Below are 23,009 nucleotides of genomic sequence, written 5' to 3'. Positions count from 1 at the left end.
GCGCGAAGAGGCCATCTCACGTCCCCGAAGACCTGCTTCCTTCCTTCCTCCCTTCCTCCTCTCCTAAAGCCCACCAAACATGGCTTCCTTTGTAAAAATACAAAGCTATCCTGACCTCCAACTGAGCTGAATTTTTCTCCAATCAGGGTTTACGCATTGTCTATGAGCGCTCACGAACACGTATGGATGCGTCTTATACGTTAAGAGCAAAAAAATACAACATGGCTTCCAGAGTTCCAGCCTGTTCTTTAAGGAGGATCCAAAAAAAAAACCTTCAGGAGAAGCATACAGAATTCCTTTCTGAGATGTCCATGAAGCGTAGACCTTTCAGAGAAATGCTTGTTCTACACTATCTATCTATTGATGCATGAAAAAATCTATCTGAAGGACATATTTCCAAGACAAGAGATAAAAGATAAGGGTTCCATCCCTGTGAAATGAAATAAGAAAAGGTGTTGTGGTGAGATTTCGAGCTATCTGGTTCTTTCTCTTCAGCCCTGATGACATTAGACCCCCTTTTCCTGTCCTTTTCCCTTTTTTTTTTGTTCCACAGTGCTACCCTGCATACCGCTCCCAGCTGGCCCTGGCTGTGGATGGGCGGATGCGACATGAAACTCAGCTGCATGGTTGCCAGATTTCATCACCTTTTTCAAATCATATCCTAATATAAAATATAAAGAAAAAAAAACAAAATTTCGAGTTCTCCTAACGTGATACCAAAGCAGTTACTCAAATCCTATCATAGGTCCCGCAAAATGCTGTGTGTAAAACATATCAATCTGGCAACCTAAGGAAGAAAGCCGCCGCAGCCTTTAACAAAGGGCAGAAATGAAAGAGGTTCAGAGGAGATCGGACATTCTTTATCAGCTGATCTGGAGTCCAATAAGCAGACTAAGGTTGCTCAGATCGTATTATTTGGTTTAATTCGATGCCTAAGATATATTATCATGTTATTTCCATATGCAGCTGGTGCATGGGAGCATTTAGATTTCAGGTGAGAGCTGGATATTTTTTATATAATAATAAAAAAAACAATTCATGCATAATTAAGTCCTATGCCAGATCGTGGTTTTGCAAATAATCTCTAAGATCAAATGATATATTTAGTTTAAAAAATGGTGCCAGGATATAATAAATAAAAAATGCATTCCTATGCATCAGGAAAACGTGTGGATTTTTATCTGTCCTACAAATGCAAAGCACTTTTTTTCTTTTCTTGATATTCTACTGAAATTTAATATTTGTGCCATGAACTCACGGTGATGCGAGGGATGTTCTTCTTGCCCTGATATCCGGACATCTTCACCCTCTTCTGGATGAACCGTTACGACTGGAATAAAAAGATGTCACAAAAAAAAAGAGGCTCTGTCGCTTTTTTAGGAAGAAGGGAAAAAAAAACAGGCCGTGCTGTGCGGTCGGAAGTCAGAGAGGATCGAAGCCGAAGCGCAAACGAGAAATCAAAGGCGAAGAAAGAAGATCTGCGCTTCCCTTTTCTCCAGCTGATGCGCCAAGAAGGACAGGAGGAGCGCAGCGCGCATGCGCAAAGCCCCCGCCCTGTTCTATTCTATTCTACACCATTCCATATGCACAGGCGCTTGGCCACGCCCATTTTCGAGGCCGAGAAAATGGGTGGAGGGTAACATTGTGTCTGTCCGGCGTGACCAAACGCCTCTGAATGCCAAGCAAGCCACGGATTTTAATGAAACAGAGGTTATAAACGGGGCAGAAAAAAATTCTACCCTCCCCAGTGGTCACATGGTTGGTGCAAAATCACAGCTGCCACCACCCCTGAACCACCATGTCCTGCCACCACCCCTGAACCACCATGTCCTGCCACCACTTCTATAAAGCCATGTGCAGATGAGCTCTGAGAATCATAACCGGCTCATGATGATTTATAAACAGAGCTGCAGGACTTTGGACACATGCAGAGCAAAAATGACGTCATGATGTCATTCTTTCGCTGAGATAGAAAGCAGATGTTCTGCAAATGCAACTGTTTTCTGTGCACAAGAAGCTGGTGCTCTCACACACTGAGGTTCTGGTATAACACAGTGAGAATGTGTTAATGTTGGTGGTGGTGTGTCGGTGCTACGTTTGACCCTTTCTGTACGCTTCTCCACCAACAGGAAATACTACTGTGACGTGCTTCATCTTTAACGGCAGTGTGCATTACATAAGGAGTGGCCGTCTCTCTGCACCGTCCTGGAGGAGATATAAAAGGGTTTCGTTTCGGTCATCTGCTGGAACTCTGTTTTATCTTTTTACTGATTCATTACTCCATTAATCACCACCTTTATGCTCTCTGTTCAAATAAATACCAGGACAGACAGACAGACAGACAGACAGACAGACAACAGACAGACAGACAGACAGATAGATAGATAGATAGATAGATAGATAGATAGATAGATAGATAGATAGATAGATAGATAGATAGATAGATAGATAGATAGATAGATAGATAGATAGAATTAAACAAACAATTAAATAATTAGACAAATAATAATGAGACAAAACTCATGGTTAGGTGAAGAGAGGTATGGATTAATGGACAGAAGGTTGGGGGTTAGATGAATAGATAAATTAATAGGTGAATGGATGGATGGATAAATGGATGGATGGATGGATTGATGAATAGATAGACAGAGATAAAATATAAAATTAACAGTAAGATGAATAGATAGACAAACAAAGAAATAAATTTGAGTTGGATAAACAAGATAGATAGATAGATAGATAGATAGACAGACAGACAGACAGACAGACAGACAGACAGACAGACAGACAGACAGACAGACAGATAGATAGATAGATAGATAGATAGATAGATAGATAGATAGATAGATAGATAGATAGATAGATAGATAGATAGAGTGCTCAGGAGTTACATTAGGGTGCATTAGTCCAGCTGGTTCACCGCAGTAGTATATTGATTTGTTCGCTTATTTCAGGCTCTCAGTAAAGGGAGCTGCAGCGTCTCTCTCACTTTATCTAATATCTCTCTCTATCTCTCTCTCACACACACACACACACACACACACACACACACACACACACACGTCTCAGTATCATGTTACTACACCTTAAATCATGCGTTTCTCCTCGCAAGCACATGAACTGCACTGATTTATAATAATGAAATGTGTTTTTCATGTCTCTCTCTCTCTCTCTCTCTCCCTCCATCTTGCTCTTTTTCTTTCCTGAAACGATCTTTCAAATGCAACAGTATTAGAGAAGCAGATCCTCCACCATTCCTTCGCCCCGTTTTTCTGTCGTTGTCCTTAGACGAGCAGGTAACCATGGTTACTGCATCCCAGATATGGAGATACCGCTCCCTGTAGTATTGGCATGTCTTCAGAGGCAGCGGAAACAGTACGCAAGCAAAGACTTTTGATTTATAAACTGATTTATAGACGAGAGACGGTTTATATTAATGCGCTTCTTTAAACACTGTTTCTATACTAACAGCTTATACACTAAAGAGACAAAAGTATTGAGACAGCGGACTTTTCCAGCCATATGTGGTTCTTCTCCAAGTCTTTGGATGTGGCATAAAATGTTCCCTTCACTAGCAGATACAAACCTGTTCCAGCAGAATGATCCCCCTGTGCACAAAGGCAGCTCCATTAAGATCTGCTTTACATGGGTTGGAGTGGAAGATCTCCCTATTGGACTAACGAATGTGAACGCTGACGGCACCCCAGGAACCTCCTCACCTTCTCCCCTACATCACTACCTGACTTTACTAACACTCTTGTAGATGAATCAACACTAATCTCCACAAAATCTAGTGGAACATCCTTCCAGAAGAGTAAAGGTTATTATAAGAGCTAATGGAGAGTAAATGTGGATTTCGATGTTCAGAAAGGAGCACAAACCAATTTTATGCTCCACAAACGTGAGTTTTTTTTGTACATTTATTTCCAAATGATTTACCAATTGAAGGAAAAAATATGTACGAATAAAAGGCTTAAAATAGATAAAAAATTAGTAAATGTATGTTACAAAATCAAATCATATTTTCACTCAGTTGTTTTTATTATTGGAACCTTTGGGATGCGAACGAATAAAGCCAAAGTCCTGCCCACTGAAATGCAGCGTTCTGCAATAAATCAAAAGCAAAAATGTATTAATATTTTTATTGCACATTGTACATCAGCTGGTAGAGAAACACGAGCTATAACTTTACTCTCATTAGAAATGAAAAGGTTTATGAATATTTATTATTATGCAAATACTCCATATATTCCAAATGTATGCAAATTCCACCCCACCTCCCCCCATTCCTCCTGACTCTTCCTCTCCTTCCTTCATTAACCTCTCACCTTCATCATAATAATCATGCTAACACATCTGGAATAATATGGCAGGAAAGGACACAGATGTTGTAGTGCTACATTTTGATCTATATTTTATCTATCTATATATTTTGTCTAATCCAGAACAAAAATGTTACCATGGGAACATGTAGCGTTACCTGAAATCATTTGTCCGATTCAGAATAATTTTTCGAAATTGTCTAATATCGAATTTTCTTTCTATCATATAAAGTTTCTGTTGATCTGGAAATTTTGGTTGAATGCAGAATTATTTATTTTATCCATATTACAGTTTTTCTCAGTTGCTTTGAAGCGTTTTCTCGAATGCATTTTCAAAACGACTTCTAAAAACTGCACAAAAACATTGGATTTCTTGCAAAAGTCTGAACTTTTCTCAAAATCCTCAGTTCATCTCTCAAAAGTGAGTATTTGTGTCAATGAAGATCTCATTCCCATCAGAATTAAATGTCCTTTTGTTATTGTTCACGAACACAATCATGAAAATGTTTATTCATGTTGTTTATATGATGCACAGTTTCAGTGTTTCTTGATATAAACTACGGTTTGGATCACAGAGACTGAAAATGCACGAGATCTGAATTTGATTTAAATTAATTAATAAAGACCGAACAGGATTTAAACTTCTACTGTACAAGTGTTAGTTTGTATCTTAGTTGTTCATCTATTCTCAGAATGTATAATTCTGTGTTTTGCTCCGTCTGTATTCACTCTCCAACTGAAGCTTCACGAGATTCACCTTTGACCTGTTTCAGAGAACTAGTTTTTGATCATTGGTTGATCTGATGTCGTTCACTCGCCTTCATTAGTGACCTTCAAGATTCATCTGCACAATTCATCAGTTCAACACATTTACAAAATAAAGTTTAAGAGAAATTTTAGATGACAGATTCTGACAACTGGTTTAACCATTTTACATACAATGACGTCTACAATAAACTGATGCTGAGATGTTTTGGGGGTTAAAACGTTCCAGGTGAAACCAGTAGAATATATTTTGATCAACATGAAATAAACACCTGCAGACACTCGTACACAATCTATTAATTTAATGTACTAAAGCAATCGCAATTTGATCAAAGCAACAAGAAATGTTTTTATGATGAACACGAATAAATAATGTGGAGGAACAAGTAGTTTTGAGAATTTCATTTCTGATCTGAGAAACGCTCCAAAGCAACCGAGAAAAACTGAATTATTTGTAATATAGACAGATAGATAGATAGATAGATAGATAGATAGATAGATAGATAGATAGATAGATAGATAGATAGATAGATAGATAGATAGATAGATAGATAGATGCACTTGTAGTATATAGATATGGATGGATTGATAATAATTGATAGACAGATTAAGATTAATAAATGGAGGGATGGATTAATTATCATTGATAGACAGACAGACAGACAGAGATGGATGGATGGATGGATGGATGGATGGATGGATGATAATTGATAGACAGACAGAAATGGATGGCTGAATGGATGGATGGATGGATGGATGGATGGATGGATAATAATTGAGACATATTGAGATGAATAAATGGATGGATGGATGGATGGATGGATGGATAGATGGATGGATGGATGGATGGTGGATGGATTAATAGATGATGGATGATAATTGATAGACAGATGGAGATGTATAGATGCATGGATGGATGGATGGATGGATGGATGGATGGATGGATGGGTGATAATTTATAGACAGATGGAGATGGACATTTGGGTGGATAGATATGGATGGATTGATAATAATTGATAGACAGATTAAGATTAATAAATGGAGGGATGGATTAATTATCATTGATAGACAGACAGACAGAGATGGATGGATGGATGGATGGATGGATGGATGGATGGATGGATGGATGGATGGATGGATAGATGGATGGATGGATGATAATTGATAGACAGACAGAAATGGATGGCTGAATGGATGGATGGATGGATGGATGGATGGATGGATGGATGGATAATAATTGATAGACATATTGAGATGAATAAATGGATGGATGGATGGATGGATGGATGGATGGATGGATGGATGGATAATAATTGATAGACATATTGAGATGAATAAATGGATGGATGGATGGATGGATGGATGGATGGATGGATGGATAGATGGATGGATGGATGGATGGATGGATTAATAGATGATGGATGATAATTGATAGACAGATGGAGATGTATAGATGCATGGATGGATGGATGGATGGAAGGGTAAATAATAAACTGACAGATATAAATAGTCTCATACCTGATCATTGAGGTTCTGCAGCAGCTCTTTGCCAGCACTCCTGCGGATCTCCACCTTCCTGTTCTCCGTGTTCGTGCTCCTCTGCTGTCCCTCCATCTTCTTGCCGTCGGTCCACAGCGAGTCGAGAGGACACAGCACTCCACAGAGCCTGGGAGTCGGGGAACTCCTGGACAGATCTCCTGCACCTCCGAACATGGCTCAGACTGGAAGCTCAGGTGGAGTCTGGGTTTATTAGAACTGGAATAAAATACAGAGAGGAATGAAGGAGTGACTCAGAGGAATCTCACAGCAGCACTAGCAGCACTGTTGAAGCTCCTGGAGCTTCTGATGCTCCTCACAGCGACGGCATCAAAGTTCCTTTTACACCGTATATAATTAAATATAAAAAAAAAACATTGCATGATTATCGTGATGCATGTTGCACGCCCCTAAAGCCGGTTTTGTTCTAAGCTCGTGCACATGCATGGTTTAGTCTGGATCATTGGACTAAAACAGGCTTCACTGCAAAACCCAAACGCAATCTCACGTCTGAGAGGAAAAACATAATAAATATATATATATAAATATGCAGGTGTGCGTTACCGTGCAGCAGCAGCAGATCTGATCAGGACGCGCCTGCTGGAGATACAGTATCACCCACGGCTTCTGATCCGGAAGTGCAGAAGCTTTCACGCAGAGTCACGGAGGCTTCCGATCTTTCGATCTCCGGACTGATGATGATTGATCCTGCAGCTCCTTTTGTTTTCGCTCTGTCTTGATCTGACCACCGTGGCTGGTTCCCGTCCCCCCACCACCCACGCAGGCGCGACCGATTTGCGTGATTAATCTCTACAGCAGGTTGCCGGAAGCTCCCACGTCGCACGCGCAAGGCTCCTAGAAAAATCCCGAGAAGGAAACGAGGGGTGAAAGTTTTTGGCGTGAACTTGATGCGTGTCTGGGATGCGTGTCCGCGTTGGCGCGTGCTGCCCCGCCCAGGCCGCTGTCCGTTCAGCACCGCGCGAGCCATACCACACACACACACACACACACACACACACACACACACACACACACACACACACAGACACACACACATTATCTCTTACACAGTCTACAAGCCATAACACACACACGGGGTGAACCATGATACAGGAGCTGAGAGGTTTAGGAGACTTGCTGAAGGGCCCAAAACTCTGGTGTTGTGCTGTTACAGGAAAATAATCAACAACAGGTTCCGTAAACCAGACAGACAGACAGACAGACAGACAGACAGACAGACAGACAGACAGACAGACAGACAGACAGAGCTATTTCATTCCACTTATGCCATAATAGCTGTCTAATAATTACATTTTATTAGATAGATAGATAGATAGATAGATAGATAGATAGATAGATAGATAGATAGATAGATAGATAGATAGATAGATAGATAGATAGTGGATGGATGGATGACACTGAAAAAGAAATGCATTGATAGACAAACGGGAGGGATGAATGGATGGATAGAAGAAAGATAAAAGACTGACAGACAAATACTTGAGCAATAGGAGGCTGTATGGATGGATGGATAGATGGATGGATGGATGGTTGGGTGGATGTATGAATAGATGGATGGATGGGTGGATAAAAGATTGTCTGATATAAATATTTACAGAAATCAATCGACTGATAGAGGGATGGGGGACTGACAGATATAAATAATTAAATAGATCGCTTTATAGATGGAAGGATGTGTGGATGAATGAATTAACAATTGAATAAATGAATGGATGAGACTGACAAACAAAAAAAAAACTAAGTGATGGGACGGATGGATGGATGGATGGACAGCAGAAAGACAGAGATATGTAATTAGAGAAAAATCTAACAGAAAAGAAATGCAACCAATGGATATTTAACAGATTAAAAAACATTCTCTTTCGTAAAATAAATAAGTTTGAGAAACTGCAGAAGATAAAAATCTTCTTTAAGAGAACAGAAGTTCATGCACTAGATGGAAGCATGGTTATTACAAATAATCATCAGGGTTCCTCAACTTTCAGAACCGACACCAAACCCTCAGGAAGTTGGTAAGAAGGTTAAGAAGGTGGACGTTAACGTAACACGATCGCCCGATACGCCTTTGTGTGGAGGGTGTGGTGCAACGTGCGTGGTGCTCACCCCGGACTTTTACAAATCGGTAACACTGGAGACTCCTTCCAGAAATGTAACATGATTTACAGAGAACCTTTCATTACTGCTAAGGGGTTTCAAAGCCATTTACAGAGAGTGGATGAAGCCACGTGAGGCAGTTGTTACTATAGAAACGATATGGTGTAAGTATGAAAAATTGATTCTGCTCAAAACTATTTCTTTATTTACAGGGTATCAGATCATGGGGGCTTCAGCGTATCAGGAGAGTTGAGTTTAGGGGCTTCTTCCATTTAGAAATTTTTCCTTCACTTAAACTAGTGTGGAGTGGAAGATCTCCTGCAATAGAGCTCTAAACCCTCAACCGTACTGAAATGAAGAATGTGAACGCTGACTGCACCCCAGACCTCCTCACGTTCTCACATCTATCAGTACCTGACTTTACTAACACCATTGTAGCTAAATGAGCAGAAATCTCCACAAAATCTAGAGGAACATCTTCCCAGAAGGGTGAAGCTCATAATAACAGCAAATGGAGACTCAATGTGGTTGTTCAAAAATTGTCACCTCAGAAAAGCAGGTTGTGATGTAATATATCAAAGATGTGTAGTTATTATCTCATCATACATCATCGCCCAGCCCAAGGGAAAAAAAAATCCTGCTTATTAAGACATTTCCCACACGACCATCCCTTCCAGAGCATCAGAACATGGGTTTCAGCCAATCAGGAGAAAGCAAGCCAGGAGTTTAGCTCCTCCTACTCATGCCTGATGATGTCATAGGTCACAAGGAGGTGGCTAGATGATTGGATTAGTGTAATTGGATATTTATGGGTGTGGCTCTCTGGGCGTTGTATACTACATACTACATACTACAAGGCTGCACCATCAAGAATCCTAAAAACAGCACGTGGATTGAGAACATCTCAGGTATAAAATGCATTCAAATGATACAAGTTGCTGATGGATTTTTGTTTTTTTTGGATGCACATTGTATTTCCTGCCCAGACAGGGTTGTGCTAAATCATCAGCTTCACCAGCTTTTGTCTCTCTGCACTTCTCAGGTCTTCTAATAGCAGGACACACCCTTTAATTCCAGTCTCAACCACCAGAGGGTAGAAAAGAGCCCGTCTGAAAAGGGAAAGCTGCTGAAGAAATGACTGGCTTTTATTATTTTAATACAAAATGTAAGAGTTTCGGCTCCAAAACATCTTTACTGCCTTAAATGTGTATTTTTGAAAAATGATTTCAATTTCCAAAAAACAGAACAGCTTTAATGTTTTATTCCATATAAAATCTATTGCATTAATGAGATTCATTTCCACTGAGTCTAATAGCAGTGATACTCTAATATCTGAAGTGTATTGATATTTTACCATTGAGAATGAAATTTAAAACCAATATCACATCAAAAACACACAGACAAAAATACGTTGTTAGCAACTGCCCTAGATCCATTTTTTTTCAAGCTAAGTATCGTTAAACTTGCACTTCCTCATAGCCAAAAAATTACATTCTTTTTTACGTACAATCCAAGAGAGATTCATTTAAATAACAGAAAGCTGATTAGCTGTTGCATGCCGGCCACATTTGTAGTTGAAGACACGTAATTATATTTGGACAAGCGAAAGAAAAATCCAAACACCACAGAAAAAGAAGTGTTAAATAAAGCAATTCAATGAGAAGCAGACGTAGCATAACATGGACATTAGAAAAATTGAGACCTGTTTAAAATGATTTAAGACCTGAGCAGAAAATTCAAGACTTTTTAAAGGCCTAAAATTGTGATCTTCAAATTTTCGCGGGAACCATGTTTACATTATTTAGCACACTTGGTTGACAAGAAACAGGAAATTGTTCAACCATGATTTCCTGTTTCACTGGGGGTATAAATATGAGGTAACACATAGACCAAATTCGCATGAACGTTCTTTACATTTGTTGGATGTTCACGATGACTGCAAATTTTGTCGTTTTTTATTTTTTAGAAAAATTTCCACAGGTTTCTTTCGCTCATATGTAGGCGCCGATATTAATGGAGGGAATCGTACATGTTCAATCACATTTGCATTACTATCAGGAGGTTTTCCTGCAAAACAGTGTCACAGGGTAAATCGACTACCTGAGAATGCTTATGCAGGCGGCCATCACACCAAAGACTGAACTTTTCTCATGGTGCCTAAATCAGAGCTTGGTGGACGTTCTTATCCAGAGCAAACTTCAGATATCTCCTTCATGCAACTGAGCAGCTGTGGGGTTAAGGGTCTTGCTCAGGGGCCCAGGAGGGTGTGCCCAGAAGGGTCTTGCTCAGGGGCCCACTCTTGGTGTGGCTGTGATTTGAGCTCATGACCTCCAGATCCAATGTCCAACCACTAAGCTACTACCAAAGTACTCCAAATAAATTTGTGAAAGAGGTTTTTCCACACACCCAAAAGCAACTCGCTGTGATCTTTAGCTCAGCCTCGATCTAAATGTACAACCCCCTTCTTTCTGATTGCTGTGAGGAACTCATATCGAATTGGTCTGGAAAATACAAAAACCTGATACCCTAGTTGCAATCACCCAATCACAGCTGCCCAGTCACATTCACCCAGTCACAAACCACAAGTCACAATCATCCAGTCCTAATCGCCCAGTCATAAACCTCAAATCACAATCATTCAGTCACATTCAGTCTGTCATAAACCTTAAATCACAATCATCCAGTCATAAACCTCAAATCACAATCATTCAGTCACATTCAGTCTGTCATAAACCTCAAATCACAATCATTCAGTCATAAACCTCAAATCACAATCATCCAGTCATAAACGTCAAATCACAATCATTCAGTCACATTCATCCAGTCATAAACCTCAAATCACAATCATCCAGTCATAAACCTCAAATCACAATCATTCAGTCACATTCATCCAGTCATAAACCTCAAATCACAATCATTCAGTCATAAACCTCAAATCACAATCATCCAGTCATAAACGTCAAATCACAATCATTCAGTCACATTCATCCAGTCATAAACCTCAAATCACAATCATCCAGTCATAAACCTCAAATCACAATCATTCAGTCACATTCATCCAGTCATAAACCTCAAATCACAATCATTCAGTCATAAACCTCAAATCACAATCATCCAGTCATAAACGTCAAATCACAATCATTCAGTCACAATCATCCGGTCATAAACCTCAAATCACAATCATCCAGTCATAAACGTCAAATCACAATCATCCGGTCATAAACGTCAAATCACAATCATCCAGTCATAAACCTCAAATCACAATCATTCAGTCACATTCATCCTGTCATAAACCTCAAATCACAATCACCCAGTCATAAACCTCAAATCACAATCATCCAGTCATAAACGTCAAATCACAATCATTCAGTCACAATCATCCGGTCATAAACGTCAAATCACAATCATCCAGTCATAAACGTCAAATCACAATCATTCAGTCACAATCATTTGGTCATAAACCTCAAATCACAATCATCCAGTCATAAACCTCAAATCACAATCATTCAGTCACATTCATCCAGTCATAAACCTCAAATCACAATCATCCAGTCATAAACGTCAAATCACAATCATTCAGTCACATTCATCCAGTCATAAACCTCAAATCACAATCATCCAGTCATAAACGTCAAATCACAATCATTCAGTCATAAACGTCAAATCACAATCATTCAGTTACAATCATCCGGTCATAAACCTCAAATCACAATCATCCAGTCATAAACCTCAAATCACAATCACCCAGTCATAAACCTCAAATCACAATCACCCAGTCATAAACCTCAAATCACAATCACCCAGTCACAATCATCCGGTCCTAATCGCCCAGTCATAAACCTCAAATCACATTCATCCTGTCATAAACCTTAAATCACAATCACCCAGTCACAATCATCCGGTCCTAATCGCCCAGTCATAAACCTCAAATCACATTCATCCTGTCATAAACCTTAAATCACAATCACCCAGTCACATTCATCCAAATAATTTACAAAAATCTGTAAAAAAGTGGAATATTTTTTTGCTGAATAATAGTATTTTATGGTTTTTTATTTGCAACAATCCACTTGTAATGAAACCATGTCTTAGAGGAAATAAAAAGACAAATGGGAGGAAAAAAAAGAAAAGGGGCAAAAACACTAAAGACTCGAAGACTCGTGTCCATGGACTTTATCCCACACCAATCTACCAACACACAACTTAAATACACCACACAATCACATTTACACACTTCACATGAAACAGGTCTGGTCTACACTGACGTCTGGGATTTACATATATGTACCATGCTTTCTGGAAAATATAATAAAAAAATCACAAGAGATTCACTTTTTAATTAAATTCACATTCATTTCGATTTTTCTTTAGAACTGCTTATAAAGCGGCACTCAGGCGCCCTCTACTGGTGTCAGGGTATAATTTAGTTTTTGTCTGGTTAGTGTTGCTAATCTATCAGAAAATAAATTTTTATAAACCTAATCAATATGGAGGAAATGAGATTTAGATTATTATAAAGCGAAATGTTAATTATCATAACTGATATATGTATAAATGCACATACAGTAATGGGAAAAAAAAGCAGAAATGATAATGACTGTGCTGGATTCTGAAAAATACTTGGAAAAAAATACAATTAAAAACGGCGTAATAAATCCAAAATACTGAGATATAGTTTTACTTTAAAAAATTATTATTTGAATTTTGTTAAAGAGCTATAAAGGAAAATATTTTTGGTGATATATTAATTGATTTCTTTTCTTTTTTTTTTTAGATGTAATATTTTCCAGGATCACATCTGATTTTTTTTTTTTTATATATATTTTTTTTATGTTTAAAACCCCGCCCCCTTGGTGTCCACCTGCATAACACTGATGACAAATTGCAATCAGTCTAGACAATACAGAACAAAAAAAAGGGGGGGGGGGATACATTGGAGATAGAGAGTTTATCTGCCTCCTTGTACGTATATGGCACTTTTCATCATACAGCCAATGAAGGAACTGACTGTAGCGTAAAAAGGGAGAGATGGATGATGATTTTTTTCATTTTTAAAAAGGTGGGGCTATGTTTTCTTGTACAAACTGCAACATTCTCTCAAATTCACACGTCTGAGATGCTTCTGGAGTCTGATCCTTAAAAGGAGCTGGCAGGGGGAGTCGTCAATCTCTTCCCGATATACACCCTAGGAAAGAAAGGACAGAAAAACAGAAAACAGAGGAATTTTGATTAGAAATAAAAAAATCTTCCACGGTTTAGGCGAGGAACATGAAAGGAACTTGCTGTTGCAAGAATTTGGGAAACTCAAAGTGTTAAAATACCTTTCTGCTCACCACAGTTGCAAAGGGTGATTATTTGAGTTACTACAGACTTTTCAACTCAGACCTGCACTCTGTATAAACCTTAGAGACAAACCCAAAATCCTCAAACAAGCCCACTGATAGACGTCACAGATATAAACATTGAGACATTGAAGCTCTTGAACTGTTGCACGGTGTTGCTGCAACGTGATTGGCTGATTAGGGAACTGCACTGGTGTACAGGAAGATGGGTGTTCCTAATAAAGTGGACGGAAAGCTTATAGTATGAGCGCTCACCCGAGCCCTAGGACCAGTAAGTGTGAAAGCAGCAGTGAAGGGAGGAACACTCGAAGGAACTCGGCGGAGAAGATCCCCCCCTTTTTCATGGCTCCAGTTTTACGCATGCTGAGTGTGACTGATCTCCGAGGATGCCGGAAATGGAATTCCCTGCCACACACACACACACACACACACACACACACACACACACACACACACACACACACACACACACACACACACACACACACACACACACACACACACACACACACACACACACACACACGGTTTTAATAAAACAATGTCTACTCACTGCATGTCATTAGAGACAAATCCTGTAAAATTGTACAATATACACTATATGACTATAAGGTTTGTGGATTATTATGTGCTTTTTGAACATCCTATTCCACATTTAGTCCCTGTTTCTTCTGGGAAGATGTTCCACGTGATTTTGTGGAGATTCATTCAGTAGGTGAGAATGTGAGGAGGCCTGTGGTGCAGTCAGCGTTCACATTCATCCCAAAGGTGCTCAATAGAGGGGATACAATTAAAAGCATCACGCACTTTGGAGGAACGTTCTCAGGTCTGCTGGACCAGTCAGCCACCCAGTCTGAGTCCTTCATCAGAATTTCATCATCTGTTAACTTCTCCAGGGCCTCCTACACACACACACACACACACACACACACACACACACACACACACACACACACACACACACACACACACACACACACACACACACACACACACACACACACACACACACACACACACACACACACACACACACACACACACACACACACTTATTACAGCTACCCTGCACAAAATTGCATCACTTCACTTTCTACATTTGGTCCATTCTACATTTTATTTTTATTCCAGTTACAGAGTTGCACAATATTCTGTTTATAATAATAATAATAATAATAATAATAATAATAATAATAATAATAATAATTAGCACACACGTGTTGCACACACGTTTCTATGCAACAGACTTGTTGTACTGCAACCGTATCAAGATTTCAAATCTATAATTGTCCAGATGTGTTTCGGTGAAAAATCCTCTATCATGAACAACAGCTTTACGCACACTCAGCATCCGGACACTTGGTTTCTCCAAACATTCACAGCTCAAACACTTTGCCGAGCGTCTGGTAAAAACTCGCCGAAGATGTTCTTCACTAGAGATTTCTTTCTGTCTTGTGATCCAGATTAATAGGTGCGTTATCTGGGCAGGTCGTTCAATAATAGATATCACTTCAGACAACTGTTTGCTCTCGAAATATTGTTCACAGGACCAGAACTCGAACGTACGCTTCGAATCATCGTCCCAAATCTGACCTGCAGGTATCTAACAATTCAGCATGTTCTTCAAATATATCGATAACTCGCGAAGTGGAGCTTGAGACACAGCTGGATGTGTTTCATTCAAAATCTGCTGTGATTGCGATTATATAAAAACGTAAAAATTCTCTAGTTCGGTGCGTATAAACAAAAGGGACATGCACGCGTCTCTAGACGAGGTAAAAGAATTTTACCTGGTTTTCTCCTCTGCCCACATCGAAGCTGATCTGACCTTCATCCTGTGGACTGCGGGGACGTGGTGGACTGCAGGACAAAAACAAACACACACCACATAGAGACAAATATTTAAATTAGAAAACAATTCCGAATACAAAATGTGCATTTTCGAAATGTGAACATACGAATGAAAAAAAATTAAAAAATTTACAAGTAACTTAATTGTTCATTATGTGATACTAATAAATATTTGTCCGACGTAGAAAAAAACAACCCAAATTGCGAAAAACTTGGGAATAAATATAAATATATATTTTATTCACAATAAAACATAGAAAATGTTTACACTGAGGAAATGAAGCATTTTAAGAAAAATAAGGTCATTTTGAATTTCATGGCTGCAACACGTCTCAAAAACGTTGGATCGGGGCAACAAAAGTGTTGAAAATGCAAGTGTTATTAAAATTAAACAGTTGGAGAAATAGTTTTCGATGAAGAGGGTAATTAACAGTTCAGAAAGATGTTTGGGTATAAATAGTGTATCTTAAAAAGGCAGAGTCTCTCAGGAGTAAAAATGGGCGGAGCTTCACCAATATGTAAAAGACTTTTTTGTCTTTCAACAAATTGTGGAACAACTTCAGAATAATGTTCCTCGACATCAAGTAAAAGAGTTGAATACCTCATTATTTACTGTACATAAAATCAAACGTTTGAAATAATCTGGGCCTTTTGAGATGTGAAAAAAGTTGGTGCATCATGAAACAAAAAACACAACAAAGAACACCCAGAAATGATGAGCAGCTTGAATCTAGTATCAGACACATATGATCCAACATTCCTTTGTAAAAACTTTAGCAACTGGTCTCCTCAGATGCATACGGACAGAAGACGTGATGCTACACAGTGGTAAACATGGGCATGTCATAACTTTTTCAAGACGTGTCGCAACCATCAAATTCAAAATGACCTTATTTTTTTGGGTTGTAGTTGTTGGTCTTTTTCCGAACCCAGGGTGGGATCTGCTACCTGTCGCAGGAGGAGTTGCTGCGGCTGGACTCGTGCTGAGCATCCAGCAGAATCTTCTCCATGTCCCCGTTATGGATGGAGGAAGAAGAAGGAACGTGTTCCAGCCCTCCGACTATCCCGTCGTCCTCTTCGACAACCTGGACCAAGCTGGACGTGCCGGGCGCGGCGGTCTGCGACGTCTCCGGCGAGTTCCGGTTCATCTCGAGCTCCACCCACGAGCCTGAGACAGGAAATAAAAACAATAAAAAATAAAAACAGAAAAAATAACTTAAAGCAGGGAAGATCTAATGTTCTACATCCTTCTATCATCAAAGGGTCATAGCAGGATTTTAAAAGTATGAAGCCGCACGACTAACGCCAAATGCTTGTGGACACCTGAGCATAAGATGTGCTTTTTTGAACATCCCATTCGGCATTTAGTCCCCATACGCTGTTATAATAACCTTCACTCTTCTGGGAAGATGTTCGTCTAGATCTTGGAAAGTGTTTGTGGAGATTCATCCAGCCACATGGGTGTTGGTAAAGTCAGGTACTGATGTAGGTGAGAAGGTGAGGAGGTCTGGGGTGCATTCAGCGTTCACATTCATTCTTCCACTCCAACCCATTTAAGCAGATCTTCGTGGAGCTTTTTTTGTGCACTCTTTTTGGGGAGTCGAAAGGGTTAAATCAGGCACACTGGATTTCTGGGTGAATTTTCACCATTTGGTTTGGAGAAGCAGAAATGTGCTTTTGTTATTGGTATGATGAGTCCGAGTTCCTCCGAAGTCCTTCCTCGCTGAGGGTTAATTTTAGACTGTGATTTCAACACTGTTTTGTGAACCTGTGCGGTGACGATGATGACAGTCAGCAGGCATAAACACTGGTGTTCTTTTGTTGAGCTCCAATTGTTTAAACTCACCCACGGATTTCCATACACTGGGATTGGAGCTCCAGAAATTGCTGAAATTTCTTTCTCTAATACAAAGAGGTTAGGAAAAGCAGAGTGAGAGAAGTACAGACAGAAATAGAGACAATAATAAATACAAACAGAGTAACAGATAGACAAACAGAAATATTCCAGTATGCTGGAGGAAGCATCTTCACAAGAAAACCTGAAAATATGACCACATGATTCTTTCACTCTACATTAGCTCCAAATTACATCTCACATTATTAAATACTACTAATGACATAAAAATGGCTCATGCGCCACAGTATCTAGGCAAACTTTTGGTGAGTTATGATCCACCACACCAACTTCGTTTAAAAGGTGCAGGCTATTTGTTGGTACCTCAAATAATACAGACAACAGCAGGGGGCAGAACTTTTCTCTTACAAACCCCCACAGTTATGGAACAGTCTTCCGATTAGTGTTTGGAACTTAAACATAATCTCAGTGTTCAAGTCTGGACTAAGAACATATTTATTTAGGCCATGTCCACACTAATACAGAGTGTGGACTGTGAAAGCAGAGGCTTTCGAAAAACTTTTTATCCCAGAGATCCTTGTCTTTCCAGAGTCCCTACTTGCACCCTGATCACACTGTATAGTGTGCCATCTCTCGCTCTTTCTCTCTGTCGAGTTAAACATGTTCTATTCAATTGGAATTCAGAGAGACAAAAAGTACAGACAAAGTGAGAGAGATGAAGAGAGAGAGATGGAGTCAGAGAGACAAAGATAGACGGACAGAGATAGACAGAGATAAACAAAAACTGAGTTGAGGAGAGAGAAAGAGAGAGAGGGGGGGGGGGGTGGACAGAGACAAAAATGGATGTAGACAGAGACAAACTCAAAGATGGAAAGAGACAAAACTGAACACAAACTAAAATGGACACAAATGAAGACATGGAGAATCAAGATATGGAGAGAGGACAGGGACAAAGAGGGGGACAAAAGATAGACAGAGACAACGTCAGACACAAAGATAGACAGAGATGGACAGAGACAAAGATGGAGAAAGACAGAAAGAGATAGTGATTGACAAAAACAAAGATGCCCATAGGCAAATATACAGAAAGGGACAAAGCTGGACTTTGACAGACACAAAGATGCACAGAGACCAAAATGGACTAAGACAAAAATGGACACAAACAAAGAAAGAGACAAATAAACAAACAAAGACAAAGATAAAAAAAACAAATGAAAAACGGATAAACAGAGACAAAGACGGAAATGGACAAAAATGATTTCCCATAAGCCCCCTGCTACTCCCCTGAAGTCTATTTACAGCATGGTGAAAGAACAGTAAATGTCTCTCACTCCTCCCTCTATTAACTCCCTGACATAAGAGCCAAACCCTTACGTGAGCCAAAGCAGGAACACACTCCGTCCCCTCCGCCCTCACACACACACACACACACACACACACACACAAGCGTCTTTATTGTTCATGAATTTTCCATGTCTCTCACTGGCCTCTTCACTTTTCTTTTCCCAAGGGGTCGAGAGTTCTGTGTTCACACACACACACACACACACACACACACAATTGATTATCCAAGATATGAATTCAGCAACAAGATTCTGGTGATTATGAAAGCACCAGGAAAAGCAATCACATGACTTCCTTAAGCAGAGTAAACATGTGGGTCATGTGACTGACAGATTTGTTGAACTCAGCAGGAAGCTCATATAAACACACACACAACACACACACACACACACACACGTTCCATTTGGAAGGCTGTACATTCTTATCGAGATATCGGATGATATGTGGATTTACACAGAACCTGATAACAGTCGAGTCATAACTGAGACTGGACGGTAGCGATGTTCAGATCAAATCGCTGTCCATCAAACTATAACCAGCAAAAACTTCTGGGAGAAAAAACTAAACAAAAGAAAAAAAAACTGTCACATGATTCGTACAAGAGACAACACGAGCCAAGATTCATATCGCAATTTGTCCAAATCCGTTATGATGATCTGTACATAATGATTCAAACAAAAAAACAGTAGAAACAGAGAGGGACAAAAAGGAGACAGAGCTGTACTAAGATGAAATAGAGGCAGAGAAAAAACAGAGAGAGAGGAGAGAGACATGGACAAAAAATAAACAGAGATGAAAAAATATATAGAGAGAAAAAAAGATAAAGTCAGAGAGAGAGAGAGAGAGAGAGAGAGCGACAGAGAGAGAGACGAAGAAAAGGAAGAGAGAGAGGCAAGACAAAGGCAGACAAGGACTAAGAGAGACAAAGATGCAGACAAAGTGAGAGAGAGAGAGAGAGAGAGAGAGAGAGAGAGAGAGAGAGAGAGAGAGAGAGAGAGAGAGAGAAATTGCCACGGAGACAGAAACGTGATATTGATTCTGATAATAGCAGGTACAGGTGCCTGATAAGTTTATAAGGTACACCTGATAAACTGTGGGTATGAAGAAACCGAGGTGAAACGGAGGTGAAACTTTGAACGTGACGAAGCCGTGGGTGAGAAATAACGTGCTCATTAAAACACACAAACACTGGCAGACGAGGAGGAAACCAGAGTCTGGGGTGATGGAAACATGAGGAACGTGATGTTGGGTTGAGCGCTGGAGCAACGCCTAATCCTCCAGCACAGGGCACGTAATACATGTACACACACCAGGGAGAGGTGGAGGGGAAGGAGAGAGAGAGAGAGAGAGAGAGAGAGAGAGAGAGAGAGAGAGAGAGAGAGAGAGAACAAGAAAAAATGAAAAGAGAAAATGAGTGAATGAAAAAAAATCAAGAGACTGATAGAAAGAGAAGAAGACACGATGAGGGGATAAAAAAAAATAGAGAGAACAAGTAATAGAGAGATAAAGAGAATGAAGGATAAGGGAACACAGCGAAAAAGAGAGAACGCGAACAAGATAAATGAAGAGAGAGCGAACGAGAAAAAAGAACGAGGGAGAGATAGAGACAGAGAACAAGAATGAGAAAAAGACACAGATAGAGAGAAAAAAAAGTAAATAAGGAAGAACGAGTTAAAAAAGAGATAGAAAGGGGAAGAGACAGAAAAAAAAAGAGACAGAAAGCACGAGAACAAGAAAAGGCGAGAGACAAGAGAAAGAAAGAGACAAAAAAGAACGAGAGAAAAGGAGATTCCAATTATTTAAAAAAAATGCAATTTATTTTTAGCAAATATTATTATTATTTATTTATTTACATATATATATATATATATTTTGAATTCATTAAATATTTTTTGTAAGATAAAATACTTTTTAAATCAATTAATAGATTAATAAAAATATTTGTGTTTCTCTGTAAAAAAAAATCGTCATCGCAATAAACACTCAAATTTTTACATTTTTGTTGTAATAATCATTAGTGTTATTTAAATAATTATAATAACATTTTTTAATATTTATAACTGCCATTATTTATAATTTTTCACTGATTCTGCTTTATTTATATTTATAAACTAAATTTATTTTACATTTATTTTCATGTAATTCTTTGTTAAAAGATCAATAAAATCAATTTTTCAAACGAGAATCTTTCCTGCTGGTGAATGGAGGTATGATGGAGACATCTCAGGCTTTCAGCACGTCCCACACGTCCAAAACTTTCCAGCGCCAGAAAAAGACGTCTGCGTCTCTCGCCGTCTCTCCGGCAGTGGCGATTTCAAAATTCAGAACCAAAGGTGTTCAACGGAATTGAGTTCTATAGCGATGGATCTTCCACTCCGACGTCATGGAGCTGGCTTTGTGCACAGGAGCATTGTCATCCTGGAGCAGCTTTGGGTCTCCTAGTTCAAGTGAAGGCACAATTTCATGCTACAACGTCCAAAGACGTCCTGTACAATTGTGTGTCTCCACTTTTGTGCAGATTGGAACCACATATGGCTGGAATGGTGTCCCAATACTTTTATCCATAGAGGGTATTTTACATGCATAAAAAGTCTTATGGTCTAATTTATAAAGATTTATAAATCTTCATGTCTCTTACTCGGCACATGGACCTCAATCAGGATTGATTGTTGGCGCGTCATAGAAAAAAAAAAGTTTGGGTTTCTAATTTCTCTCTCTGTTGAGCTACACAAGCTCATGAGATACCAGTGATCATGTCTCCTTCTTCCCAAACCTGGTTGATTCACCCTGACGTCCTACTTCTGGATTGAGGTTATTTTTAAATGGAGGTTTTATGTTATGACGTCATGATTGTATTATTATACTGAATTATGAGATCACGGGTCTTGTGACGGATTGTATAGTGTTTATAGTAATGTGCACTTAATTTGATCATATTTGACGTAAAGATCCCTGAAATCGATATCACAGGAATTAGAACAAAAAATTTAATAAAACATCTAACGTGACGATCTCCATGTTGTCGGTCGTCTTGTTGACATAAAGCCCAGAGAAGCCACGTCACGGTGTTTCTCGCTAATGATTGGTTCAAAGACTGTCAATCAAGCATTACGCCCCGCCTCTTTAAACACTCCGCACGCTGTCATTGGCTAAAGCGGGTGTCAATCATCGATAAGGGAAACAAATGGGGCGAGTTGTTTTGAACTCGGGAGACGGCTAAAAAAATTAATAAATAAAAGTAAATAAAACATAAAAGACAAAAGTCGGAGAAGAGCGAGAAAGACGCGGGGGACCGGTCGGGTGACACGCCGACTCGAGTGAAACATACGGACGTACGTACCGTTTAATCCCGGCTCTCCTGCAGCCGCTGCGTCCGACATCCTGTCTGTTTCTGAGAGGGAGGGGGAGAGGAGGAGGGGGCGGGGCTCTGCGCGGACGCACGCACCGCTCGCGTGTGCACAAACCCCGGGCTCCAATTGGAGGATTTGAGCGCGTGTTGAGCATCACGTGAACAACGACCTATATATAAATAAAAGTAGCGGCTCGACTATTTCACACCCAAACCTTCAGTGATGTCATTTGTGAATCTCATACAGCGAGGATGAATGTCAGATCTAAAGCAAGAAATCCAATCAACACGTCTCCTTTCACAGGGGCCACAACTGCACCTCCACATACATCATCTCCAGCAGAAGTGCCGATATTCATCTCAACAAATTATCACAGTTTCTCCTGGGGATTCAAATTGTACGGGACAGAAAACGTAAAAGTATAAACGATTCGTGAAAAAGATTAACGACTGTTATTTTTCTCACCATGTCCAGCTTTTCTTGAAAAGTCCATCTTGTAAATGTATCTGCGACCAAATCAATTTCTTGT

At 39.6% G+C, this 23,009-nt stretch overlaps 3 protein-coding genes and 1 long non-coding RNA gene across 8 annotated transcripts in view; 1 reads left to right on the top strand and 3 right to left on the bottom strand.

Moving 5' to 3' along the window:
* The window catches only part of dpysl2b (dihydropyrimidinase like 2b), a 28,287-nt gene extending 19,423 nt beyond the window's left edge, over positions 1-8,864 (bottom strand). For 2 of the 4 annotated variants that reach the window (XM_083568769.1, XM_083568770.1), the window contains exons 1-3: positions 7,188-7,559; positions 6,606-6,842; positions 1,259-2,205 (exon numbers count right to left, since the gene is read on the bottom strand). In XM_083568769.1, coding sequence (XP_083424895.1) covers positions 1,259-1,300 — 42 coding nt within the window. In that variant the 5' untranslated portion in view covers positions 1,301-2,205; positions 6,606-6,842; positions 7,188-7,559. Of the gene's footprint in view, positions 1-1,258; positions 2,206-6,605; positions 6,843-7,187 lie in introns of all 4 variants that reach the window. The other 2 variants (XM_083568767.1, XM_083568768.1) reach the window with 2 other exon arrangements.
* The window catches only part of adra1ab (adrenoceptor alpha 1Ab), a 445,038-nt gene that overhangs the window by 32,505 nt on the left and 389,524 nt on the right, over positions 1-23,009 (top strand). The window lies entirely within an intron of this gene.
* LOC310741236 lies at positions 11,084-12,178 on the bottom strand. 2 transcript variants are annotated; one of them, XR_014537890.1, is made up of 3 exons: positions 11,809-12,178; positions 11,473-11,766; positions 11,084-11,430 (listed from the first exon to the last, which is right to left on the bottom strand). It is a non-coding gene; the product is annotated as an uncharacterized lncRNA (long non-coding RNA). The 2 variants fall into 2 exon arrangements; XR_014537889.1 differs by having other exon boundaries at positions 11,473-12,178.
* Positions 12,897-22,573, bottom strand: bnip3lb (BCL2 interacting protein 3 like b). The gene is made up of 6 exons (XM_083568862.1): positions 22,471-22,573; positions 16,880-17,099; positions 15,871-15,940; positions 14,888-14,982; positions 14,336-14,485; positions 12,897-13,923 (listed from the first exon to the last, which is right to left on the bottom strand). Exons 1-6 carry the CDS (start codon positions 22,508-22,510, stop codon positions 13,875-13,877), a joined length of 624 nt encoding a protein of 207 aa, XP_083424988.1. The 5' UTR covers positions 22,511-22,573; the 3' UTR covers positions 12,897-13,874.

Source organism: Silurus aristotelis, assembly GCF_946808225.1.
Source record: "Silurus aristotelis genome assembly, chromosome: 18".
Taxonomy (NCBI): domain Eukaryota; kingdom Metazoa; phylum Chordata; class Actinopteri; order Siluriformes; family Siluridae; genus Silurus; species Silurus aristotelis.
The sequence above is the reverse complement of the archived record's forward strand: the minus strand, read 5'-3'. Positions and strand labels throughout refer to the sequence as shown.